Source organism: Austrofundulus limnaeus, unplaced genomic scaffold (genome assembly GCF_001266775.1).
Source record: "Austrofundulus limnaeus strain Quisiro unplaced genomic scaffold, Austrofundulus_limnaeus-1.0 Scaffold84, whole genome shotgun sequence".
In the NCBI taxonomy this organism is placed as follows: domain Eukaryota; kingdom Metazoa; phylum Chordata; class Actinopteri; order Cyprinodontiformes; family Rivulidae; genus Austrofundulus; species Austrofundulus limnaeus.
In genome coordinates, this window is record NW_013952486.1 from 334,097 (window position 1) to 357,984 (window position 23,888).

The window sequence follows — 23,888 nt, forward strand, 5'->3', positions numbered from 1 at the left end:
ATATTTCCCAACTGGAAAGAAAAAAAAACTTTGCTAGCTCACTGGGAAAAAAAACAAAACAAGACATCTTTGGTCAAAATCAATCTTTTTGTTGCTACCACTCAAAAAATATATATATTTCAGATATTTAATATAAATGATCCATAAGGTTTTTTTTCATTATTTTTTGACAAAATGCAATAATTGCTAATATTTTGTTTAATACACTTCTCTACACACCATTTTGGGACATAATAGTTGGAGTATATGATTTGTTGGAGCATATGTTGTGGACTGACTGACAACTCAACAAATTGTTGCACAATATATGTAAAATTCATTGAGGTTACATACAGTATTATGTAGACTACAAAGAATTAGCTGTGACAACCATCAAAAATCAGATTGACTCCAAAAAGTTATTTGTTTTAAATGAACAGTTAATAATTACTTTCTGAACATTTGTTTGTAATTCATTCAGCGGTTTATGAGATAAACAATTCCAACAGTTACCAAAGTTTTAAGCAAGGAGGTCGTGCCCCCTAACACGACAATGCATATTGATAAAGTGTGAGTCGGTGCTTTACACTGATAGATATTATAAAATATACAACAGCAAATATTTTGTGCAAAAACATTTGCAAAGATAAAATGTGCACAATGCAGAGAAAAGACTGTGCTGAATATTTAAGCATGCATGWGCAGATCGTTTGTGTCTAACAGGGAGCAGAAGAAAAGGCTGCATCACAGTCTGTCCTCCAGTGTCCTTAGGTGACCTAATGAATTATTGTACGCAAGGAGGAGGGTAGAATCAATGGGCCTTTTTAAAATGTTTCTTTGTGTTTTAATAAACATGCAGCAAGCGTAGAAACAGTTTGTTTTGATGTCACCGTTAAAAAGATTAATCGGATTAATAAAGATGCATTGCTTTATTATGATTAATGCCTCCAGTCTATTGCCACTTTTCATAATTGTAATTGTTTTCAAATCACCTTTGCCAGCACTGATGCTGCACCACAATAAATAATCAAATTATTACTTAATTACATAAGAGCAAGTGTCACATTGGATGTTCTTCATTATGTTAACCTGTCTCCTCACTTCCCTTCTCACATCTCCTCCTGGAATCCCGACTCTGCCAAGTGGGAGAGATGTGATAAAACAGGAAGCGGTAGCTACAAAATGATTTGTTTGGAGTGTTGGTGCACAACGAGGAAAAACTGAGTCACATGTAAGGCAGAGTTTTTTAACTCTAAGTTCTGCCTGGTGAGTAAGTGAGTAAAAAGTGGTCAGCAAAGGTGAGAGTCAGCACAAGGAAAAATATTTACGCATTTCATCTCATTATTAGCACGTCAGAGATACAATGTTAAGCACTGACTGTATTAAACAGAATTTGAAGTGGGCTTTATAAGCCCACGTTAAACCTTTGGAGAGTCATCACAGTGGTGAGGTCAGTCCATTCAGTTTAAGAGACTGAGCTGGACTGAGGCACTCAGAAGGGACCAACTGGAGGTGCACGTTGATAACAGTAAAATGTTTGATCAGTGGTCTTTGATTCGTAACTTTACACACAGCTGTTGTGTCTGTGATGCATATTTACATCCTCATTTAAAGCTTACTTTAATTTGTCTCTGCTTCCATTTGATTACTGTGAACATGTGCAAACAGAACTTCAGTTTTTTAAGTGTTGGTGCAGTAGTTGAGGTATGACAAGCTGTGTATGAAAAAGGAAATAATTGAAGAAATTAACTAGCCATTGTGCATTCCTTTTTCTGTTCCAACTATGAATTTACTGGCTTCATTTCTGGTGTTTTTTTTTAAAACAATGAGTGCAAATGAGGTGCCACAGCGACCAAAGCTGACTTTAGGAGTGTGAGGTTGCATATTTATTGGTTTTTGTGTGTCTGTTGGCTTTGAGATGAGCCAGCATTCTGTTCATGTTGTATTCCACTTCTAACCTGGGATTGGCTCCAGGCCTTCTGAAACCCTGGACAGGACAAACTGGAAAATAAAAGGCTGAAAAATGTGTATATGATCTGCAAAACTAAACCATGTTGAGGAAGTTTTAGAGTTTTTTTTTTTTTTGCCTAAACTACCATCTAAAACACTAACATACTGCATGCATGTTACTTTAATAAAACCTCTCAATAGATCCCCATAAGGAAATATGTAACAGCTACAGTATGCTATATCCAGCAACAGCACTGTTCATTCAACACAATGATGAATTTGCACATCTGTCATTTTTCAGCCTAAAATCCCTAAAGCTAGGAAAATGAAGAGAAAGAGATGAAATGAAATGAAATATGCATCCTTACTCTAGATTAGTACTTTCGAACGTTCTGTTGCAGAGAAAATTTTCCAGTACAAAGTTCGTAAAAAACAYCAGGCTTTAATAAAAACATTTAACTTGGCCTCTTGCTACACATCTGAGACACTTTATCATTGCCACTTCCCTGTTTCATTTTGTAGTTTCCCCCCCCATTTATTCGTGTCTCTAATATTCACTTAGGCCCAGTAATCATTTCCGTCTTCTGTTGCTCTTTTTCTGTATTTTCTTTTCTCTTGGATCAATTTTAAATATTACCTGCCCCTAGAAGAAGCTGAGAAATGATCAATAGTGGCAGGGATTTTAAGAACATTGCGACATAMCTCTTGAGGAAAATAAATAATTGACCTCAAATGCAAATCACCTCTTCTTTGGGACTGTTTAAAGCTCTGGGTGTTTGCTTTAGATGCATAAGTGCCTTGGTGGCTCACCTGTTCCGTGTTCTGTCCTGCACTGCATAATGAATTGTCTTTTAAAGTGTGTATATGTGAAGAGGTTGAAAAAACAACAGCAATCAACCTCAAGAGATATAAAGTAAAAAGAAAGTGGGAACAAAAATAAGCTATGGTGAGAAGAACCAGAAATGTACTGAAATAGATATTTTAAAAATGAAGATTTAGAAAGGAGCATGTGATTTTGATAAAAGTCGTCATCATCCTACCTCAAAGTAAACTGTTCCACGTTCGATTTTGTCCTCATGTAGATGCCAAACGCCACGGTCTTGCCAAGCCGAACTGGACTGGGTGGCACAAGAACYTCTACAATTTCATCCAACTGCAATTTTTCTCCTTTGGCAGAAACTGRGCCCATGCTCATCTCCACAGAACCAGCTTTCAGCATGTCCTGAAGGCCTCCGTCCTCTAAGGGGCTCCACTGTCCTCCAAGACCCATGCCGAGGCCRCCAAGAGGCCCAACGTTCGCACTCGGCGCTTTCCACGGCTCGTTAACAACGGAGGGACACTCTTGGCCTCCTCCCTCCATCGGGATGATCGAGTAATAGACTTCCACTGGTGGTAGAGTCACATCAGGGAGTCGTCTTCTCGCGTGTGATGGCGTAAACCAAGCCGGTGGGATCTCCAGACGGACGACACAGATGCCAGATGGTCCCGTGAGACGGCAGCCTGCTGAAGGCGCTGCTTCACCCATGTCACGGATGGCCAAKGCTCTGATGCACGGCAGAAGAGATGGCAGAGGAGGGTCAGGCTCATCCCAGCGTCGCCCGATCAGATAAAACAGAACCTAAGGAGAGAATGAACACATGAAGGGTTAAAAACCATGTTGGACAGCAAGGCTATAGAAATAAATACATATAAGCAGAAGCAATATACGTTTTCAGCTTTTTTTCTTAAAGGGGCAATATCATGTAAAATCAACTTTTTTGGGTTTTATATCATGTTATAATGTTATACTCTCATAAAAAAACGTGCCCAAAGCCTTGCTTTGACTCATTCATGCATGTCTGAGAAATCCTGCAGTGTTTTTAGGAAGCCATGCTGAGGAGCAAAACGACAGGTGGGGACCAGAAACGCCTTTTGGGACAAGCTCCTCCTCTGGGACGTGTCTTTAAGCCGAGCTTCCTCATCACGGAGCACACCTCCCCATCCCCACCCCCTGCCCATGACTCCTGCAGGTTCTCGGCAGTAGCAAAGCAAACGAGTGAAAGTGAAACTTAAACTGTCTGCTGCTCTCAACATTACTTCTCACTCAGTGAAGCTCTTTTCAGATTCAAAATACCTTTAAGGAAATGTATTTTCAGATGCCAAGTAAACTGCATCATGGCGCACGCGTGACCTCCACCCCCTCCCCCCACATCGAAATGGATGGGATGAAGCGGAAGGTGGTTCTTAAAGAGACAGAGGCCAATTTCAAGGCATTTAGAAGAGGAAGTGATGAGAAGATAAGTTTATTTTCTATTTAAACATAAAAACAGCATTTTAATAACAACTAAAGGTGGCATAGATACTTTATTATGGTATAGTATTTATATTTATGCCTGAGAAACACATAATATTGCCCCTTTTAAAAATGGATGAACAGTCTAAAATATWGCATAGTCCAAAAGTAAGACAAGACAAAATAACATCGATGTTTGGTCAGAAAACAACTACCACTCCTTTTATACAATATAACAAAAAAGATATTGTACCTTATAATAAAGGCAGATAGGAACAAAAATAGACTGACTTCTACTAAAGTGTCCCTATGTTTTTATAATATATATATTACAAAATATAAAACTGCCAATACCTGGATCCACGGTTTTGTTGATCCCACTTTCGGCACCACCACTTGACCTTTGACCCTCCAGTTCAGCGTCACCTGGTTGGTTGAGATCAGCAGATGTGGCTGAGGACCCTGAAGGAGCTCCACGGGGATCGGCTGCTCAATGCTCAGATTTCCGTAGCTGCAATTGACACTGGGCAGGGCCTGCGGAGCGGCGATGCCCGGCTCCAGCTGGTGAAGGAAGAAAGGCTCCATCCGCGATGACAGGCTGCCATTTCGCATGACCTCCTGATTAGCTTCCCGCAGGAAGAAGGCGGAGTCGGCCCCGCTTAGCTGGCACTGGACTGGGAGATAGGTAGGGAGGGAGGAGGAGAAACGAGGCTGGGAAGAGTCCGACCCTCCACCAGGTCCACTCCCTGCTGCTCCGGCTGGGCTGTCAGACACTGAAGGGAGAAAAATGACAGGGGGTGGGCGGGGGTTGGAAATGAGGGGAAAAAGTGAAAAGGGGAATAAGAAGTGGGTGACAGGAAATAGATGATAGAAAAAAAAGGATGGAATGGAGGGGAAAATGTAAAAGAAGATTAATTGCATTATAATTATATAAAAATGTAATGCATATAATGCCCCTGCTGAACGCAGATAATAAATTTAAATAAAATTACAAGGGCATAAATCAAATGCTTGTTTACCTCTGAAAAACATCTTTATTGCGTTCACACACTAATGTAAACATATACACACATCTATCAGCTTTTACAGACAAATTCACACATGCATCACTTCCCACTGACACAGACTGCGGCCATAATATATGGTGTTTTTAACACGTTTTCTCCATGGAGAAATGATGAATACAAACAAGCTCACAGTTGTGTGCACAAATGATTGACTCAGCATCACAGCTTCCATTTATGCATCACTTTTTTTCACACCAATTCAAGGAACAAAACAGCTGCATATTTTAAAAAATGACTTATTGCTCTTTGACAGTTTATTTCCATATATCTACATACACTATTTATTCATTCCCCTGTACAATTACCAGACATTTCATTAACACTGGGAATTTGGATAGAAGGATTACTGGGATTTTGGGAGTAGTATTTCATTTTCAAAGTTGGGATGAAGTTCCAATGTTGCGTTGGGAATTTGAATAACTAATCTTTATCCTCCATCTGTTTGGCTAGCTGGCACTTCAATTTGCAAAGCGCTGAACCACAAAACTGCTCAATTATTTTAACCTTTCTGAGTGTGAATGTTAGCTAAATACCAACATGACCCACAATTAATTATTAGTTGAGCAATTTTTCAAATAGCTTACTTTGTCTTGGTAAAATTTAAACGTCAGTGTTTAAAGTAGACATATCATGCTTTTAAATCCTTCTTTTTTACTTTTAAATCATTCAATTGAGGTCTTTATAAAGTGGAAATGCAATAATTTAGTCGAATTACTTCTCATTTAAAAGTTACCATCTCCTCTTCACCACATTTCTGATGAGTGTCTCAAATTAGCTGATTTTGTTACTGTTCCTGAAGGCGCTTCAAGCCCTGCCCCTTCCAGAACAGTCCACACTGGTTTGAGAGATGGGGTCAGCATTTTGCAATGTGTAGAAACGTTTTAGTTACAATTTCATCAAAATTTACCAACAACAGAAAATTTGCCCTTAGCCTTACATGTTGGAGCCGTTTGACCCAGAACCAGAGTCTAACCAGAGGAGAATTAAGAGAAGGAAATTGTAGTTGATAAATCCGGACCTGATTTGGCACTTCCATTGCAGATCAATAGTTCAGAAAATGTCATAGAAAACAGAAAACTGAACAGGCTGAAAAATGACCCAAATATAAAGATTTCCATGTAAGCACCAGGAGAGACTAAATTMAACTTTTCTGCCTCCTAGAGGCTCCAGGTACACAACAAAATGTATTTAACAGCTGAAAGATTGGATTTTGCGTGATGTGTTCCCTTTAAAGRCCCTGGAACATACATTCTAAAAAATAAAGTGTTGAATTTACCAAACCAAATTATGTCAACAGGTTCCACTAAACCCAGTTGCGCACACTAAGCAATTTACACATTTTGTTGTGTAGAGAAAGAGTTTAATTTGATTTGAATWTACTCAAACTGGCTTAGCAGGACCAGCTGACATAATGTGGTTAGGTACCATTTTTTTAAAGTGCATCTTGAAAACAAGCAAAGTTTAAAACAAGATTTCCCATTAGATTTGTTTTGTTAGACTTTAGTTAGACATTTATTTGGAGAAGTTTTAAAATTWATTTCCCTGCTTTAATTAAACCACAAAAATCATCTATTACAAATTTATTTTTGATGTTTTCTATCAAAATATCCTTTTTTTGCTTTAAGACTGCTTTAATTTGATCACTGTGTAAAAACCCTGCTAATCTGCTAAACATACTGAAGCTACAAGTTATCATGCTTTGTATTTGTTGCTCTTTTCAGTGTTTAAACCAAAACCTACAATAGRAAATATAATTCTTGAGGCTACATTAGATTGATGAGGAGCCTGTGGTGAAGGGTACATGATTTATGGTGAGCATCCATCAGTGAGCAGCATTAACCTGGTGGCAGGAAGTTGTCCTACAGTTGGACTGGTTTAATTCCTGGTTTCTGCCAAGTGCCCAGATGTCTTTAGGGAAAACACTGAACACCCAGCATTCACGCAAAATGTTTATCTTTGTATGAGCGTGAACAATAAAGCCTAATATGGAGACTAACTGCTGTAAATATTGCAATTTCCCTGACAATGATTGGACAAAAGATTTCCACTAAAGCCTTCTTGAAACAAAAAATAAATAAATAAGTAAAATGCACAAATAGTGAAAAAAATATGTGTGGAAATCTCAGTGTATGTATTTTTCGTGTCCTAGGGAAGCCAAGTGTGAAAATATAATGAGCGTGGGACAGAATAGCGCTGTCTGGGGCAAGTCTTACTGAGGCGACTACAAAAAAAAATTAAAATAAAATAAAATAAGAGCAGAGAAATAAACTGATACCTCAGTGTAAAATGAATAAGCAGGCAGGTTTTGGTTATGGTGCGTGGGCACGGAGAGATAAGTTTAAAGGCACAGAGACAAGCAGAGGGAACAGAAGACAGCAAGTGAGCTAAAGAATAAAGGAAAGAAGGAGGTGGAGGAAGTAAAAAAAGGCAACAAAGAAGAAGAATGTGAAAAATATGGTAAAATATCTGCAAAATATTGCACAAAGACAATGGTTTGGATGACTGAAGATAGTGGTATTTCTCTCAGACTCTGTGTCGACATTTAGTGCACCACAAGTGACACCAACTTGTTTTAGGCCTTTTTGAAATGATGCATGCAGGAGGCTGCATGAATAAAACTTAGAACTGAACATTCAGATGGATGCTGACAGGCTAAAAACTTAAAGCAGATCCCTGCAGCAAATAAATATACGTCAAGTTATAGAGGCCATTATCTTCACAGGTTGAAGATCACAGGCAAAAAAAAGGCCGTCTGAAATGGAGTGTACATGTAGTTTGAAAAGAAAGCAATCATTTGATTTAGGTCATGTGGTTAAAAACACGTCGGCACATTTGATCTYACAAGCTCTTCGTTTTCTTTTCCCACCATTCTGGGTGTCCTTGAGGTGGCTGTGCACGTGTTTCTGTAACCACAGGAATCCCACAAAGCGTATGTCTCCGTCTTGTACAGGGACCTTGAACAGCTGACACACAGACATGCAGAGCTTCCTCATGCAGGCAAACGTTGACCCTTGGATGAGATCAGGAGCTGCAGAAAATACGAGTGACTGACGACTTTTCCCTAATTAGGTAATGTTTCTGTTTTCTCTCAATGTCACCCAATTTAAACGAGATTAGAAGTTTGTTTTGTGGCGTCTTTTGCTCGTCATCCTCATGATAGTATGTCAGAACTGAAACCAAACCGTACAACTASTTTGGGAAGCAGGTTTGTGTTTTATTAACACACAGAACTGTTTTGGCTCAATAGGTGGCGCTATGCTACAAGTCAGAGTTGGCACTCCATCATCCTTCCGATGGTATGCCTTTGGCTAACAAATCTGGCATGGTCCAGATTCCCTGGCAACATTATATTGGCAACCAAAAAACACAACAGGAGTCCATACCCGCTGTGTCCTGCTGCACAGTGCATCTGTGTGTGTCCAAGTGGATTTCTGAGCACTCTGATCTTCATAAATGTGCATGCATGGGAAAGTCCGTGTATGCAGCATGCTAAAGACTCCTGAACGCACATATATGTATTCTTGTAAAAGCCTGATGGTGACTGAGAAAGTATACCGAACGTAAACCTGCATGTCTTTATGTGTGTGTGCGTAAACTTGGACAGGAACAGAGCCAGATGTACAGAGATTTGACAAGGCCCATCTGTGATCCTTCCTACCCCTCCACAAAAGTGCCCATCTTGCTCCATTTCCAAGTAGACACACACATACACACACAGCCAGTAATCAAAACACATTGGAGCGTGTAGGACAGGAAGAAAGGGGGAAAAAAGACAACAAGAGCAAAGCCAGATGGGTGTGGGCAAGAAAGAGATTCTGAGGTGTGATAATAGTATCAGTGGTGCTTGATATTGTGTTGCTTAAATATTGAGTCAGATTATTATATTTAATTTGGGAGAGGCACACAAAACCACACATGCACACACTCAGTGGCATCTTTTACATTATCACAAAGTGCCTAAATTTTGTGGAAAACATTTAATGACATGCCTGGAATGACAKGTTATTAACCTGAACAAAGAAAAGAGTTAACACATATTGTAATATAAACACTTTTTTTTTAAATTTCCCCCCTACATCCTTATCTGTGCAGCCAGTCTAGTGTAGTCTGCCGGTTTGTTTTTCTTTTAATGCCTTTAAATTTCTGAGTGCTATTGAACAGAGGTATTATGAGAGTAAACAGGAAAAAAAGCAAACAAAAGAAAGTTCTGCTGCTCAGTATCTACAAATATGAGCTGTTGATCCACACTAAAACGTCCATATTTGAAAAAATAATTTTTTGATGAAAAACATCAAACCGGCAGTTTGCTTTTGCCTGATGCAACACAAGCTGAAAGGAAAATCCATCATGGGAGATTTTTTTTTTTTTTTTGAGAAGAACAGAACAGCTTTGATTAGAAAGATGGCAGACTATCTGAGAGTGAGACAGGATGCAATAGAAAGATGGGGGTGGGAGCTGAAGACAGATGCAGTGAGACAGATATGATTAGAGTTATGGAGGAAAGAAAAGAAGAAAAAGTAGTGAGAGGAGATAACACGGTGAAAAGGGGTGAAAGAGGGATGAGGTTTCTATTTCTGAGCAGCGCATTCATCACAAGAACAGAGCTTATTTTGGTGGTCTCTTCCTCTTGTTCCCTCAACAGTTCCTTCTTTGTCTGTCTCTTTACTTTCCTGCAGAGTCTCTCCTCACTGGTGTAAATCCATCCATCCATCCATCTATCCATCCTCTCTGACCCTTCTTTCCAGGTTGCAGAAGAACTGTTGCCTATCTCTAGCCATCACAATGTGAGAGGCAGGGCCCACCCTGAACGTCCATCATAGGGTCACAAAGACTAATTAGACAAACAACCCTTTCCTCTCACACCTAGAGACAATTTAGAGTTACCACTTKACCCAACGTGCATGTTTTTGTCAGGGGGAGTAAACCAGAGTGCCCAGAGTAAACCCACAYGTAAATAACATGCAAACTCTGCCCAGAAAGRCCCGCTGAGAAGCAACAGCTTTGACCACTGCACCACCGTGCCGCCACAGCAGTTTACAGATAAAATGAATCCTACAAGCAAGTGAAAAACACCACTTATCACACAACCATGTAAATAATGTAAAATGGTAAATGTCATGTCGAAAAAGGCACAGCAAATAAAATGCAAAAAAAATACTTAATCATGAGGACTGTTTTAAAATGAGAACTTTTCCTGATTTTTGTRTACAATTTAATAGTAATCTGCAGAGTCTGTCTGGTGACATTGGATAGAAAAAAAAAATCATTGAATGGCAACAGAATAAATAACGCAAGTCCACACTAATTATATTATGKCCACAAGATAATTATTGCAGTCATTTCCATGCAGAGACTGTTGATTGTTTACATTGTTTAATACAGGAATTATTGGCATACTTCAGTCACTTACGTTAGGCATGATGTAATTCTTAGCATAATATGTTGCAGCTATAAGGTGTTGTAATTGTTTAAAAAGCTGTATTTTATTTTTTGGAAACTCAAAACTCAAAACAAGCTCCTCTCTCAGTCTCGCTGCCTTGGCTGTGGAAGAAATCAGAGTTACGTTGYGTTCAGGAACTCAGTAAAAACTATTTGTTTCTTGACACACACCAAGGGCATTCATTGTCATCTCATTAGGAGTCTRTAATCTTTTTATATTAACATACACCAAATAACTGTGGGGAAGGCTAGTTTTATACAATTCTAATTAAATAACATATTCAAAATGATGCTAAGCATTGCTCAAAAGGATCACGTGGCCACATATTATTGCATGGTCACACAGTAATGGGCATGCCATCATATCCTTAAATTGTCAGTTGAGACATATGAACTGTAGGAAAAGGTTCACGGTTGTTGCATTGTGTTTTATTAAAGTTTTACAGATTGCTCAACCACAATAAGTATAAAGTATAAAATTATTTTATTTCAAATCTATGTATGTGCTGACTCTCAAACTTGAAACTGATCATTTCAAATTCTTTCCARATAAGACCTTTACCTCTCGTTTTGCTGTAGTCCCAGAGTCGCTCMGTGAATTCTGCCTGCTCTTTGTGTACCCTCCATACTCCCACGCACCCTTTTTGATTTATGTCCTTGTCATTGAGCCAAAGATGTCACATCTCCAAAGCTATGCTCTGACCAACATTTTGCTCCTTTACTTCTAACCCTTAACCCCTTTTTCTCRGCCCACTTGTTTGGGTCCAATATCCCTCCTTTCACATTTTACCTGTCTGCCTCTTTTTCTCAATTTCTTTTTGTACACCTCCAAATATTCTCTTCTTCCCCCTCAGCTGGTTTCTCTGGTTCTAACATTCATTTCTCTTCTTTTCCCTGCCTAATGGGAAGATAAATTGGCATTCCACTGCCACGCAATCATCTCATGTAACAAAAATCATCTGCCAGCAACAGCTAACTCTTTGTGTGACTCTTTTCAGGTATAGTGAGGCAGAATAAAAGAAAGCCAGATTGTCATGTGGCAAATGTCATGTATTTTCAACCCCACCTATACGTAACATTTCCTAAAAGGGTCGATGAGGCTTCACAGAATCTGAGTTCAAAGACAAATAATTCCTTTGAAATACATAAAGAAGATCAATAATATTTTTTCAGTGAATGKTTTTTGTGTTACAAGTCATTTCCTGAGGTATATACAGATTAGTAAATTGTTTTTGCTTCTTCTGAACCTAGATATTGTTTCCTTAAATGYGGCACTTTAGTATGAGTGTGTTTTTGTTTTATTTTACCATCAGAACTTGTGTATCAGTTTGTACTCTTGTTTTTCTGTTTCTAGATTAGTTCTTTATTTCTTTTTTCTAGAGAAAAATGAACTTGTWTAACTATCTAGACAGTGAGGGATAAACGGGTTGAATAAAAGTTTTGGGAAACGTGGATGTGACTTTTACAACTATGACTCATGAGAGTGTGTGAATTAATGTATTTGTCAGGGCCAAAACACATGGCCCTTTGGTGTGTGTGTGTGTCTGTGTGTGTGCGTGTGTGCGTGTGCGTAGCAGGAGGAGCAGAGAAGTGTGAAGAGCAATTTCAAATGGTCACCCTACAACTGAAAGAAACGTTGGCAAACAAAGGAAAGACCTCTCAAAGAGGAAGCCGAGCAGCACCGACGAAAATGGATGAGCATTGTGTGGGACAAGTTCAACTTTTAGCGGCTTACACAGACACAGGCTTTTTATTTCCCCCCAGTGAACCCCATGTTGGGAATTATTGGGGGGGGGGGGGGGGGAGTTGGTAAAAGAAAATAAAAAAAGCAAAAACCCTTTTACCCAAACTTGGCCAACATAAAACGTATTTTAAATGCCTCTTAAAGTAGAGATCAGATCTAAATTTGACATTTTGACCAAAATGTGGAATTTCTTCTGACAATTTGACCCCTTAAAAGTCACCCCTGAAATCCCTTAAAAGCCTTTTGAAATGTTATTATTTGTAAGGGTGTCAAGCTGAAAAGGTAATGGTGTATTTGATTTACATCGTATTAAGGGCAGCGCCTCCCCGTGATGTCTTCATGAAGATGATCCTAGCTCTGTGCAGGGTCTGTGGCTACATGACCAGGGCACCTGTTCTCCTATGTTTGTTCTGTCTTCTTTGAATGGGTGTTCTGAACTGTAATTTCATTGTGCTCTGTACAATGACAATAAAAGGTCTCTCTAATTCCGGAACTGGGAAGGGGTTGTGATGTAATTTTCCAACAAACCATTTGAAACTGCATTCCAGTTAGCTGACAGGCGATTGTTTTGCTGCTGCTAACCTAGCCTAGCTACAACACAATATAAATGACAAAAAGAGAGCTCTACACAAATAAACATTGTTTTTAAAATGCAGAGAAAACACACTACTTGTGCGAGCAATTAAACATGCATGAAAACATTAAGGGTGATACAGTTAAAAAGTTAAGAGTTAACTTTCTGAATCTGCAAGTAGCCGCCATCYTGAAACCAAAACTGGGGGTATTTGCAGTCGCTACCAATATATGAATGGGACTTTACCACTGGGGTGTTCCCTTTTAAATTAATGAATGGGAGCAAGAAAATTTCCATTTCCCAGTGCTACTGGAATGCACCATAAGAACCAATGGAAGTCATCTGACACTCTAGTTTTCAAAAATAAATAAATGCCCCCGGTAGAGTCTGGAAATGCCTGGTAATATTTAAAGGGGCAATATCATGTAAAATCAACTTTTTTTGAGTTTTATATCATGTTATAATGTTATCCTCTCATCAAAAACATGCCCAAAGTCTTACATTGACTCATTCGTGCATGTTTGAGAAATCCTGTAGTGTCCTGAGGCAGCCAGGCAGGGGAGCAAAAACGACAGGTTGGGACTAGAACCGCCCTTTGGGACCATCTCCGCCTCTGGGCTATGTCTCCAAGCTGAGCTTCTTCATCACAGAGCACACCTCCCCACCCCCCACCCCACACACCCTGCCCATGACTCCTGCCGGCGTTCAGCAGCAACAAAGCAAAAAAATGGTGAARTTGAAAGTAAAAGTGAAACTGTCTGCTGAGCTCCTAACACTACTTCTCACTCAGTGAAGCCCTTTTCTGRTTCAAAATACCTTTGATGAAATGTATTTTCAGATGCCAAGTAAACTGCATCATAGCCCCCCTGCGCTGAAATGTGCGGGACAGAAGCAGAAGGTGGTTCTTAAAGAGACAGAAGCCAATTTCAAGGCATTTAGAAGAGGAAGTGATGAGAAGACAAGTTTATTTTCTATTTAAACATAAAAAACAGCTTTTTAATAACAACTAAAGGTGACATGGATACTTTATTATGGTATAKTATTTAAATATAWGTCTGAGAAACACATAATATTGGCCCTTTAAAGGCAGAAACCACACTGTTTTTCCCACCAGCTGAACAAAGACTGTTGAGTTTAAAAAAACATAGACGTGTTTTCACTGGAAAGTTATACAACCTTCTTCTATAAAGGGGCTTTAATTTGGTGTCCAACAGCATTTAACTCCAAACATGCTCTTTTAAAAGCTTGATGATGAAAAGTCTTTGTGAGTGTTTGGTCAGGATCTACTTGCTATGAATACTAGACAGGGATAAATTCACTGGTCCTTGGTATTGTTCAATCCTATCCTTCAGTGATCCAAAGCCAGTCAACCAACTTGTAAAAGCTGCTTATAAAGGGATGGAAAAAAACTTGCTGCTTCAACTGACTTAATCATGGAGCAATAAAAGCAAAGTAGCTATAGGAAGATTTCTTTTTCCTATTTCATATCATTTGCGTGGAGAAATATGGTGGCAAATAATTGTGTCTTTAAGTTGAGGTAGCTTTAAATAAGAAGAGGCAAAGAAAGGAAGAGAGAAACGACGGTTAAATAAGAGATGGTAAAAGTAAAGGACAAGCATGACAGAGACAGACAAAAAGTGAGGCACAGCTTAAGGACAAGGCTGTTGAGTAGGTAGGAAAGAGAAGATGAGTCTGAAGAGGAAATACGACAGTTGGACAAGACAAAAGGTAATGGAGATAAATGTTGAGAGGGAGCCGGGCGAAAGAAAGAAATTGTGGGGGAAGGGCCGGTGGAGGAGTACGAGAAAAGGAGAGGGCAAAAATCAGAACAGAGAACTGAAGGAGGTGACTGAGGAGAACATTACCAGTAAGGATTATTTCATTAAATCAAATTGAAAGCAATAAAAAGAGGATTGTATTGCTGGTACAGGTCTGACCACAAACATGAACAATACTGGTTAAATGGAATCGGGCTGTGAAGTGTTTTTTTTTTTCATAGAGAAACAGAAAAATGTACCTACTGTGACCCAAACTTTATGCTTAAGATGTTAGTCAAACAAAAAGACAGAACATGTGACACTTAGGATAAACAAAAGACTGTAAATGCATTTATTGGCCATCTATATTGGAATAATACATAAGTTCAAGCCATCTTCTGCACTTATGGCACACAAAACCCTTGATAGGTGTAAATCTAAGGGTTTTCTTACAGAATTTGATACACTGAACCTAACTGAAAAATGACAAGTATGGCAAATTATTTTGTCTCATCTTGTTTTCAGCTTCACACATTCAGTGGATGGGATGTTTGCTGCTACAATCTGTTTTATTCTGAAACTTCCCAGCACAAGAAGCCTTACAAGTTACATTTGAAGTAAATATCTCAGTGAGGTTACATCCTGTTGCAGTGTGGAGTATTCAACAACATCTAATTGCAGTCTATTGATTTCCACTTGGACAAAATGCTATCCCTCCTCAGGGCTGTTGTAAAAAAGGGCTTTGCACCATATTAGGGTAAAGATCACCTAAATGTGTTAACTTAGCTGAATACTTTGCTATAAAAGAAACAATTTATTTACCTCTGAAGTTCTCACAGCAGATTGATTTTCTTTTTGTTCTCAATATATGAAAACTGTCTTTATTTAAAGCAAGTTAAGGAAAAAAAACTTTTTCTTTTGTGTAAGAAATGAAAGATTGATACAAATATGTTAGACACTATTTAAACAAAAAAAAGTTTACAATACAATTATGTTTAATAGCTTTTTAATCTTGCAAAAACAAATTCAAATTCATATATTTCAAAATATATGATTTATGGAGCATGTTTTGATGGTTTTGTGCTTACAACCAAAACATTTCAATAAAAATTCCAATAATGATCTTTTAGTTTCTGAGCTTGCTCAAGTAACCTTTTAAACAAAAATAATAACAGTCCCTAAACGCACATTTACAGTCCACAAACTACAGTACCTCAAATGAGTCTTTGTATTTTTGTTCACAGGATTTTAAAATGTAAGATTATAATGCTAATGAAACTAGGCATTATACCTCAGTGGAACACAGTGTGGAGAAAAAAAAACACACATAACATCTTTATAGCACAGCATGCCCCTGTAATCCCTCATTAATCTGTCTACAACTCTAATCTGATTAGTTCAATCTGATAAATGTTCAACAGTTAATTACAGGAATCCAGTGCGAGTAATCTGATTCTCCAATCAGGGGGAGGATTATTACACATTTGACAGACTCTTCCTTTCCTATCGCCCCGAGTTTCCCCGAGTCTTTATTAGCGTCGTGCTTTATCATGCTTCTCCCCCAGTTTTGCTCGGATGGTTTAGATCTGTTTCCATGTGACTCTTTATCTGCCTTTCATTGTCTGTCAACACACACACACACACACACACACACACACACACATGTGATGAGTGCCCCTCATCACCCTGCTGTCATCAGACTCTTGTTCCTGTTTGTCATTCGCTCTGTGTCTTGTAGCCATTGATTTCTACAACAGCAACACAAACACAAACTTAATTAAGTCTGACAAGAGCACATATTTTTAGTTGAGTTTTTCTTTTTTTTATTGCTGCATCCAAATCCCATTCACATACATAAGCATTCATTTCCTCACACTCAATCACTTAAACACATTTACAGTTTTACATTATGGCAAAATGCTTTATTGCCTTTTATTAAAAAAGCTGGAATAGCGGCTGTCACCTTGTTCAACCCTGACATTTTGTAAGCATTTATGCTCCAGGAGGGTGTCAGCTTGTATCAATAACATGCGGCACATCCCCTCACCGATATGCAGAAACACACACTTAGCAGCAAAGTTCATTCATTCTCTTAATTTGCTGTCCTTTAAAGTGATTACATGTCATGTTTACCTGCATTGACCTCTAGTTTAAAGTAAGCTGTGTAAAAAGTGAACACATGTCTGTTGTTGTTTGTTCACACTTCAGTCTCATTTCCATCCTGAGGTCATGTATCAGAGCACAGCTGCGTCAGTGTGCGAGTTCCTCATCCAGAGGTGAGAATTAACATCCCCAAGAGTGGCACATGTTCATCAACTCAGCTTCTCTGTATCAGATTTCAAAGTAAAATTATGTTGTTTTCTTTCAATCTTTGAATTATATTTTTCCAACATTGTTTATCTCTTATTGTTTTTAAATAAATGCAATATTAGCAAAAGCTAATTGCTGCAGAGATAGACATGTTTCCATCCATACATCTAGTGCTGTGAGATATCAAAACCTAAAAATGCAAAGCAAAATGTCACTCAAAGTTGCTCAAAATTCAAACCACAAGATCGTGCATGGGTCGTTGTGACAGAGGCAACAAAACTGAAAAATCCTTGCAACATTTCAAGAGAGAATTTCTTTGCAAAGTGCCAACCTAATGACCAATATCCACTGAAACAAATAACTTGTAAGATTTACTTGAAAAAAAAAATCCTCATAACAATTTGCACTAACATTTGTTAAGTATATGTAAATGCTACAAATTCATGTAATATTTACTCATCATTATCTAGTAAAAGTTATTAAGAATATAGTTAAAGATTTGTGAATAAACCAGGTAAATTTTACTTAATTTGCTCAATTAAATCTTGTAACATATACTTGATCAAATYGAGTGAAATTTACCTGATTTATTCACAGATCTTTAACTTTTACTAGATACTGATGAGTAAACATTGCACGAATTTGTAGCATTTAAGTTTACTTAACAAAAGTTAGTGCAAATTGTTACGAGGATTTTTTTCTGTTAAATCTTACAAGTTCTTTATGACAGTGCACATGTGTCAAGCAGTATTGTAGCATGACACCTCACAGCTACAGAAAGAGGTGTAGCTCATGTTGTAGTTCAAGACTTCACCACCAGGTGGCAGTTTTGAAGAACCTTTATTGGATTCTTCTTCGTGAACAACACAAACAAAGTGAAACTCACAGGTCTTATTAATGACTAGGCCTACCACTTTCACTTATGGTTACTTCTGCTGAACGGTTTAACATAAGTTAACAAATAATGAACACAAAAATTAGAGTAACACAACAGACTAATTGCTGAAAGAACAATGTTAACCTATTCCCTAAAATGATTTAACAACAACAAACATGAATCCTACCCACAATCCTCCACTGCAGTCACATGACAAACAGCCAAACACAGCAGAATGCTACAATATGCATTCCCTGTTCCCTGACAACTAAATATCACCTACATTATACCATCAAACTATTGCACACCAACAAGCAAAAGAAACCAGACAACTTATGTTTTATTTCGACCATGTCTCGTCCTCTCCTTGAAAAGTGAAGCAAGGGAATGAGGAGCAGCAGCCTTTGTTTGCGCATGCGCCCTCAGTTTTAGCCCAGAAGAGTAGAAGTTACTTAATATATTCATGTTTATGAGCTGTCCAGAAAAAGCACTTACATATTACTGGTAAAATAATATCAGCATTTACTTTTTTGAACAGTAATATTGATATATGTAATGTAATGCATATTGTTTATTTAGTAAATYTTAGTAGTTTAGAATTTTTTATAYRTTTTTGTAAAATTTAAAAGAATAATTAAATAGATGTTACTGCACCCAAAAGTTTGTTTTTCCAGCATATCAAGTATTCATCACTGATAACAATGAGTGATAAATGTATTTTACATGTTTGGCCCTTTTTTTCCTTTGGTGTTTTAATCTTAGACTCTTGCCATCTAAGTTCTTTAGTCACTCRTTTAAAAGCAATAATCAGATACCAATGAAAAAAAATCTAATAAAATCCTCATGGGAAGGTCATTCATTTGGTAATAAAACATTCATTTTATGGTTTGAGTCGAATTAGACCATATCATGTTCGCAACATCTTTTGACTTTCAATTTCTGGACTTTATCACTGAGTCTCCTTTGTTAAGTTTGTTCCTCTCACCTTCCTGCCTGCTTATTGTTTTTCCTCAACTGTTCTCAAGTGAGACAAAATTTTTACTCAAACTAATTTTCATTTTAAATGTTTTTGAAAACTACAGAGTTGCCTATAGAAGACAAGGAAGAAAAAAGGATGTAGACAATATTATGTCTTCTTTTCATATATTCTGTGTATTTACTTAATAACAAACCAATTTCCAGATCAATTCAGCTATGAAATTAGAGAGTGGCTTTGTTTACACAGAGGACAAGAGGCATACGCCACAGAAATCCTAATGAGACCAACAAACATTTGATCCCATTATAACAATGTTCCCATGTTTTAACTTTCAATGAACCCATCGAGTTGAGAGATTTTACAGGAGCAGTCTTGGTTTTAAAATGTGATTGATTACTCCTCCAAGTCCATTTTCAAGTCTCTGCAAATCAGTTTACATATTTTGCTGACATGAACTAAAACGAGACAAAGAAAAATGCTCCCAATTTATTGAAAAGTCTTTGAGGAAACGAGCAGTGAATTACAAAATGATCTGACATGTCTGAGTCAACAATTACTGACAACTAAAAAGTCAAACCATGCCTTTTTTTAGGCTGATAATTAGTAAAGAGAAAGTAGGAATCAAAAGCCTTTTAAAACAGTTATTTTAAAATAAATGTTTTGTACATCTACAATAACTGTTACACTGTGGAGTGGTTTGCTYTGAACAGGTGATGCATGTTCATATCTACCTTTTAATGTTAAATACCTTTTGTTTTATTATTGTTTTGTGTGCACTGCTTTGTCTTTTAGCAATGGAAGCTATGAATAAAATAAAAATAAAAACCTTTTGAGCATTAAATCGGAGAAAAAACATTTGTCGAGACCTGGAATTAATGTTTTTTTCCTTTCTATTATGCAAGTTTTAAAGGTTGCTCCAGTTGGTGATGTTAAACAACCACTGAGGTTGCGAGCGAACACCCACCAGATGCTGTTGAGATTTAGCTGTAAATAAGTCTGCCGAGCAGCTTTGGCAGGCAGCCAGGCATCATTTAAAGTTGCTGTTTGTGTGGAGATGAGAGCGTGTAAGTGGCAGGTTAACAACTGGACTCTGCCAGCCGCTGCAGCCTGAGGCCAGAGGCACGAGTCCCCTTTTGGAGAAGTGACAGAAATGAAATGAGGCAGAGATGGAAGTCAAAGAGGAAGAAAGGAAAATAGCAGGTCTGGAGAAAATAAAAAGAGAAAATATGTTTGGCGTTAAGCTTTGAAGAGCCTCTGTGGAATTAAAAACATGCTTTAATGAAAAGGCCTCCTTCTGTGTGGAAGTACTTTCTTTTGTACGAAGTATGTTGTGAATATTTCTCTCTGTTACTACCACATCAGATTCAACTTGACTGTACAACTGACTGTTATATCAGTTAGCTCAATATCTCTAAAAGCTGTTGTTTAGCTGTGGCAGCCATCTTGAACAGAGCTAACTCCCAAAGTTCATCAGTTGATGATTTTCCAACTGTTTCAATATAGTTTGTCCAGTGATTGATAAGATATTTTGCTAACACTACAGATATTAAAAAAAAAAAAAACACATTCTCAAATTTGCCGACAGGTAATGAAATGTTTGCTTGTACAGGTGTTTTCAGAGACAGAAGCTCTTGGTTTTTTTCTTGTGTTTTGCACATCACTGTTTTCCATCTCTCTTCATGCAATTTAACAAATCACAATAATAATAATAATAATAATAATAATAATAATAATAATAATAATAATTTTAAATGACACAGACCCATTAACTGATTTAGCTCAACATATATCAGATTTGGCACTTCTGACATTCGATGCACTGAAACAGGATTTGTTTCTATCTCTCTCAAATATACTTGAAAACAAAGAAAATATTYATTTTTTTCATTTGAAAAAGTCAAAGTATTTTTATTACAATAGCTGGAAACCTTTCTCAATTCTAAGGCCATTCAGTTTGACAAAAATTACCTTTTACCATTTTAGTTCACTAAAACGTACAACTACTGTAAGTCACTGGTACGTCTTGTTGCGCCTCAATGATTCTGATTGATCCACTTATCCATGCACGCACACACACACAAGTTTGTTTTAACATCCCTGTGGGGACTTTTCATTGACTTGCATTCATTTTTTCAGTAATTTCTGTAGCCTTACCCTGACTCTTTACCATACAACTAAACACCCCGCATAAAAACCTGACCTTAAATCCAACATAAACTCAATTTACAACTTGGTCCTAAACCYCCTCTCAAAATCAGCATCAATGCCCATGGGTACCAAGCTCCACAAGGAGCATTGGGACCCCATGAGGCTATTTTTCTGGYGGTCCCCACAATGTAKCAAAAACATGTACACACACAGCAGTCATACTATGCATAAAACCAAGCTTCCTGCAGAATACAAATCATGACCTCTGTAGCCTGTAACCTGCTGATAAATAAAATGCAGCTGTTGTGCAGCCTGGAGGTTCACCCTTTTAATTTTAATGTTTTATTTCCATAAACTAACAGCTTTTTTGGACTTATCGGTGTTGATTTAAACAAATGTTTGAATAATATAGTACCTAAACTGTTTTTGTTCAGATGGTGGTCACATTTGAAAGTAATCAACACAAATCAAACACTTCAATAACACCATCAGTTTACAACTTCATTYAATCAGCATCACTTTAACATAACACTTGAAGCTATGTTTTTCATCCGAGTTTCTTTACGGTTTTCAGTTTCCTGATGAAAATCTGTGCAGATATAAAAACTGTAGCTTTTTTAATACTGACATGTTTGTGCACTTGCTTTTAAAACTAATGAGCAGCTAAATGATACTCTTAATCTAATTGCCAAAGCCATTTCATATGAAATATTAAACGTAGCATAAAAACACTTCTTTAATCGGTCTGATATTCTAAGTGAAAGCAGTTAAACATTAAAATTAAAGCTTCTTTGAAAGCAGATTTCTTCACTGTATTTGTAAAATTCTGTTAGCAGAAAGTCCTTCCTCAAAAAGCATCATTTGATGAGACCAGAGGAACATCTGGCTCTTTGTGATTTTGTGACGAGGCAAAATGACGACATTAGACTTCGACAAAGATGGTCAGTCAGTCCTATTTTACAGCTGTTCACATCATTTCAGTGCATTTTTATACATCTTTGTTGGCCTTATCTGCATTTCCAGTTTGACTGTGTTGTACTGACATGCATCAGTGTTGCAAAGAGATATTCGTGTCAGCTGTTGCAGTTTGCAAACCTTATTATTTCTTCTGCACAGCAACCATTACAGACTTTCAGACAAGTAATACAGTTTCAGGTAATACTGTTACACATTTTCCCACCGCTACCTTTTCTTTTTTTGGCGCAGCATTATGGTCATTAAACTTCATTACAGGGACAGTCTGTGCTTACACAGAGGTATGTGTGTGTGTGTGTGGGGGATGGCAGGGTGTGTGTGTGTGTGTTGGAGGAGCTTGGAAGAGATCAGAGTAAAGGATGGGGTGCCACCTGCAACTTTACTGTGGTCAGCACACACACACACGTACACATTAATGTATTTAAAAGGAGAACAAAACAACCTTAGAGCCACAGTTCTGCTGCAATTTCAAAATGTTACAACAGTGTGGCAGCTTGTAGCAAGTTGTTGAAAACTGAAAAAAAAATACATTCAGTTAATTTCTTCAGTGGAAATTTAATTTTGATCACCAAGGGCAAAAAAAAAAAACCATTTGAGAACTTTACAATTAAATAAAGAATATTAATCTCTGAACACTCTGAGTAACAAATCGAAGAGGAAGAAAACTTTTCACAATATTCATACAACAAAAAAATTATATTATTAGGTCAAAATTAAACTATCAACCACTACAGACAAGTTTTATAACAAACTTAAGGACAAAAATAAAGAAAGGAGGTACAAACAAATAATTATTGTGTAAACCAGTGGCATGCTGTGTAAAGGCAACGTAGGACATTTGTCTTCATTTGCTTARATCTGTCTGAGCAAAACAGATTTTTCAAATCCAAATGTTGAAGTTGGAGTTAAAACATTTTGTAATACAAAAGCAAAAATGTGAAGTGTTTAAATGTAACACGTTATCATGACACCTGCTCATACTGTTTTCTTGTGTTTTATTTTTTATTTATTTGTTTTCAGTGATTTTTGTTCAAATTTAGCATGGAAACGGCTGCACTGATCAACATAAAATTTGGCAGGAAATGTGTGCGMCCTACACTGTGCCAGCCAACGGTTTTACAATAGACCCTATATTGGAGGAGGGAGTTCCATCTGAAAAAGGGGGTATCTGGACATTCAAAAATGTGTATAAGTTAAAAAAATTCAACATAGGAGCTTCAGATTTTTTTATTTATTTATGTTTTGTTTAGCTCTGTTGAAGGGCTATCCATTGGGCCCACCAAATAGCCCACCCACCCAAAACAATAAATCTGTTCTGCTGAGTTCTGGTGTATTGGTGCTTTGCATACGTGYGGGGGTCATATATGCTACCGCTATGCAATATCTTTATTTTTTCAATGAGGCATTAATTCAACTGACAGTTAGATTTGATTGCAGATCCTTACAGAGGAGTGTTAGGGGTTAAAAAACTGTTTTCTGTCATACAAGCACACATTTATCTGYAAAAGTGAAAACATGGAGACACACACACTTCTTTGAAGCCACACATCACTCGGAGCACACTTTCAGTCTCACATTGCTCTTTCTAAGATCTCACCTTTTTCAGCGTGTGACAGAGGCAGAGATCACTCTCACTTGTCACCACCGTGTCGCACCTGCAGCTGTGATGATGTCACTTACAAGCAACAGCTGTACGACTATTAAGTGTTAATTCTGTGCATGGTGGTGTTCGACTGTCTGTTTAAAACAGTGTGTGTGTGTGTGTGTGTGTGTGTGTGTGTGTGTGTGTGTGTGTGTGTGTGTGTGTGTGTGTGTGT

The 23,888-nt window shown here is 37.6% G+C and overlaps 1 protein-coding gene across 3 annotated transcripts in view; it reads right to left on the bottom strand.

Annotated features, from left to right (window-relative positions):
• Positions 1–23,888, bottom strand: part of LOC106519871 (transmembrane protein 132D-like) — a gene marked incomplete at its 3' end in the record, with an annotated part of 206,719 nt that overhangs the window by 82,017 nt on the left and 100,814 nt on the right. For all 3 annotated transcript variants that reach the window (XM_014011718.1, XM_014011717.1, XM_014011716.1), the window contains 2 exon segments: positions 2,970–3,547; positions 4,556–4,974. In XM_014011718.1, coding sequence (XP_013867172.1) covers positions 2,970–3,547; positions 4,556–4,974 — 997 coding nt within the window.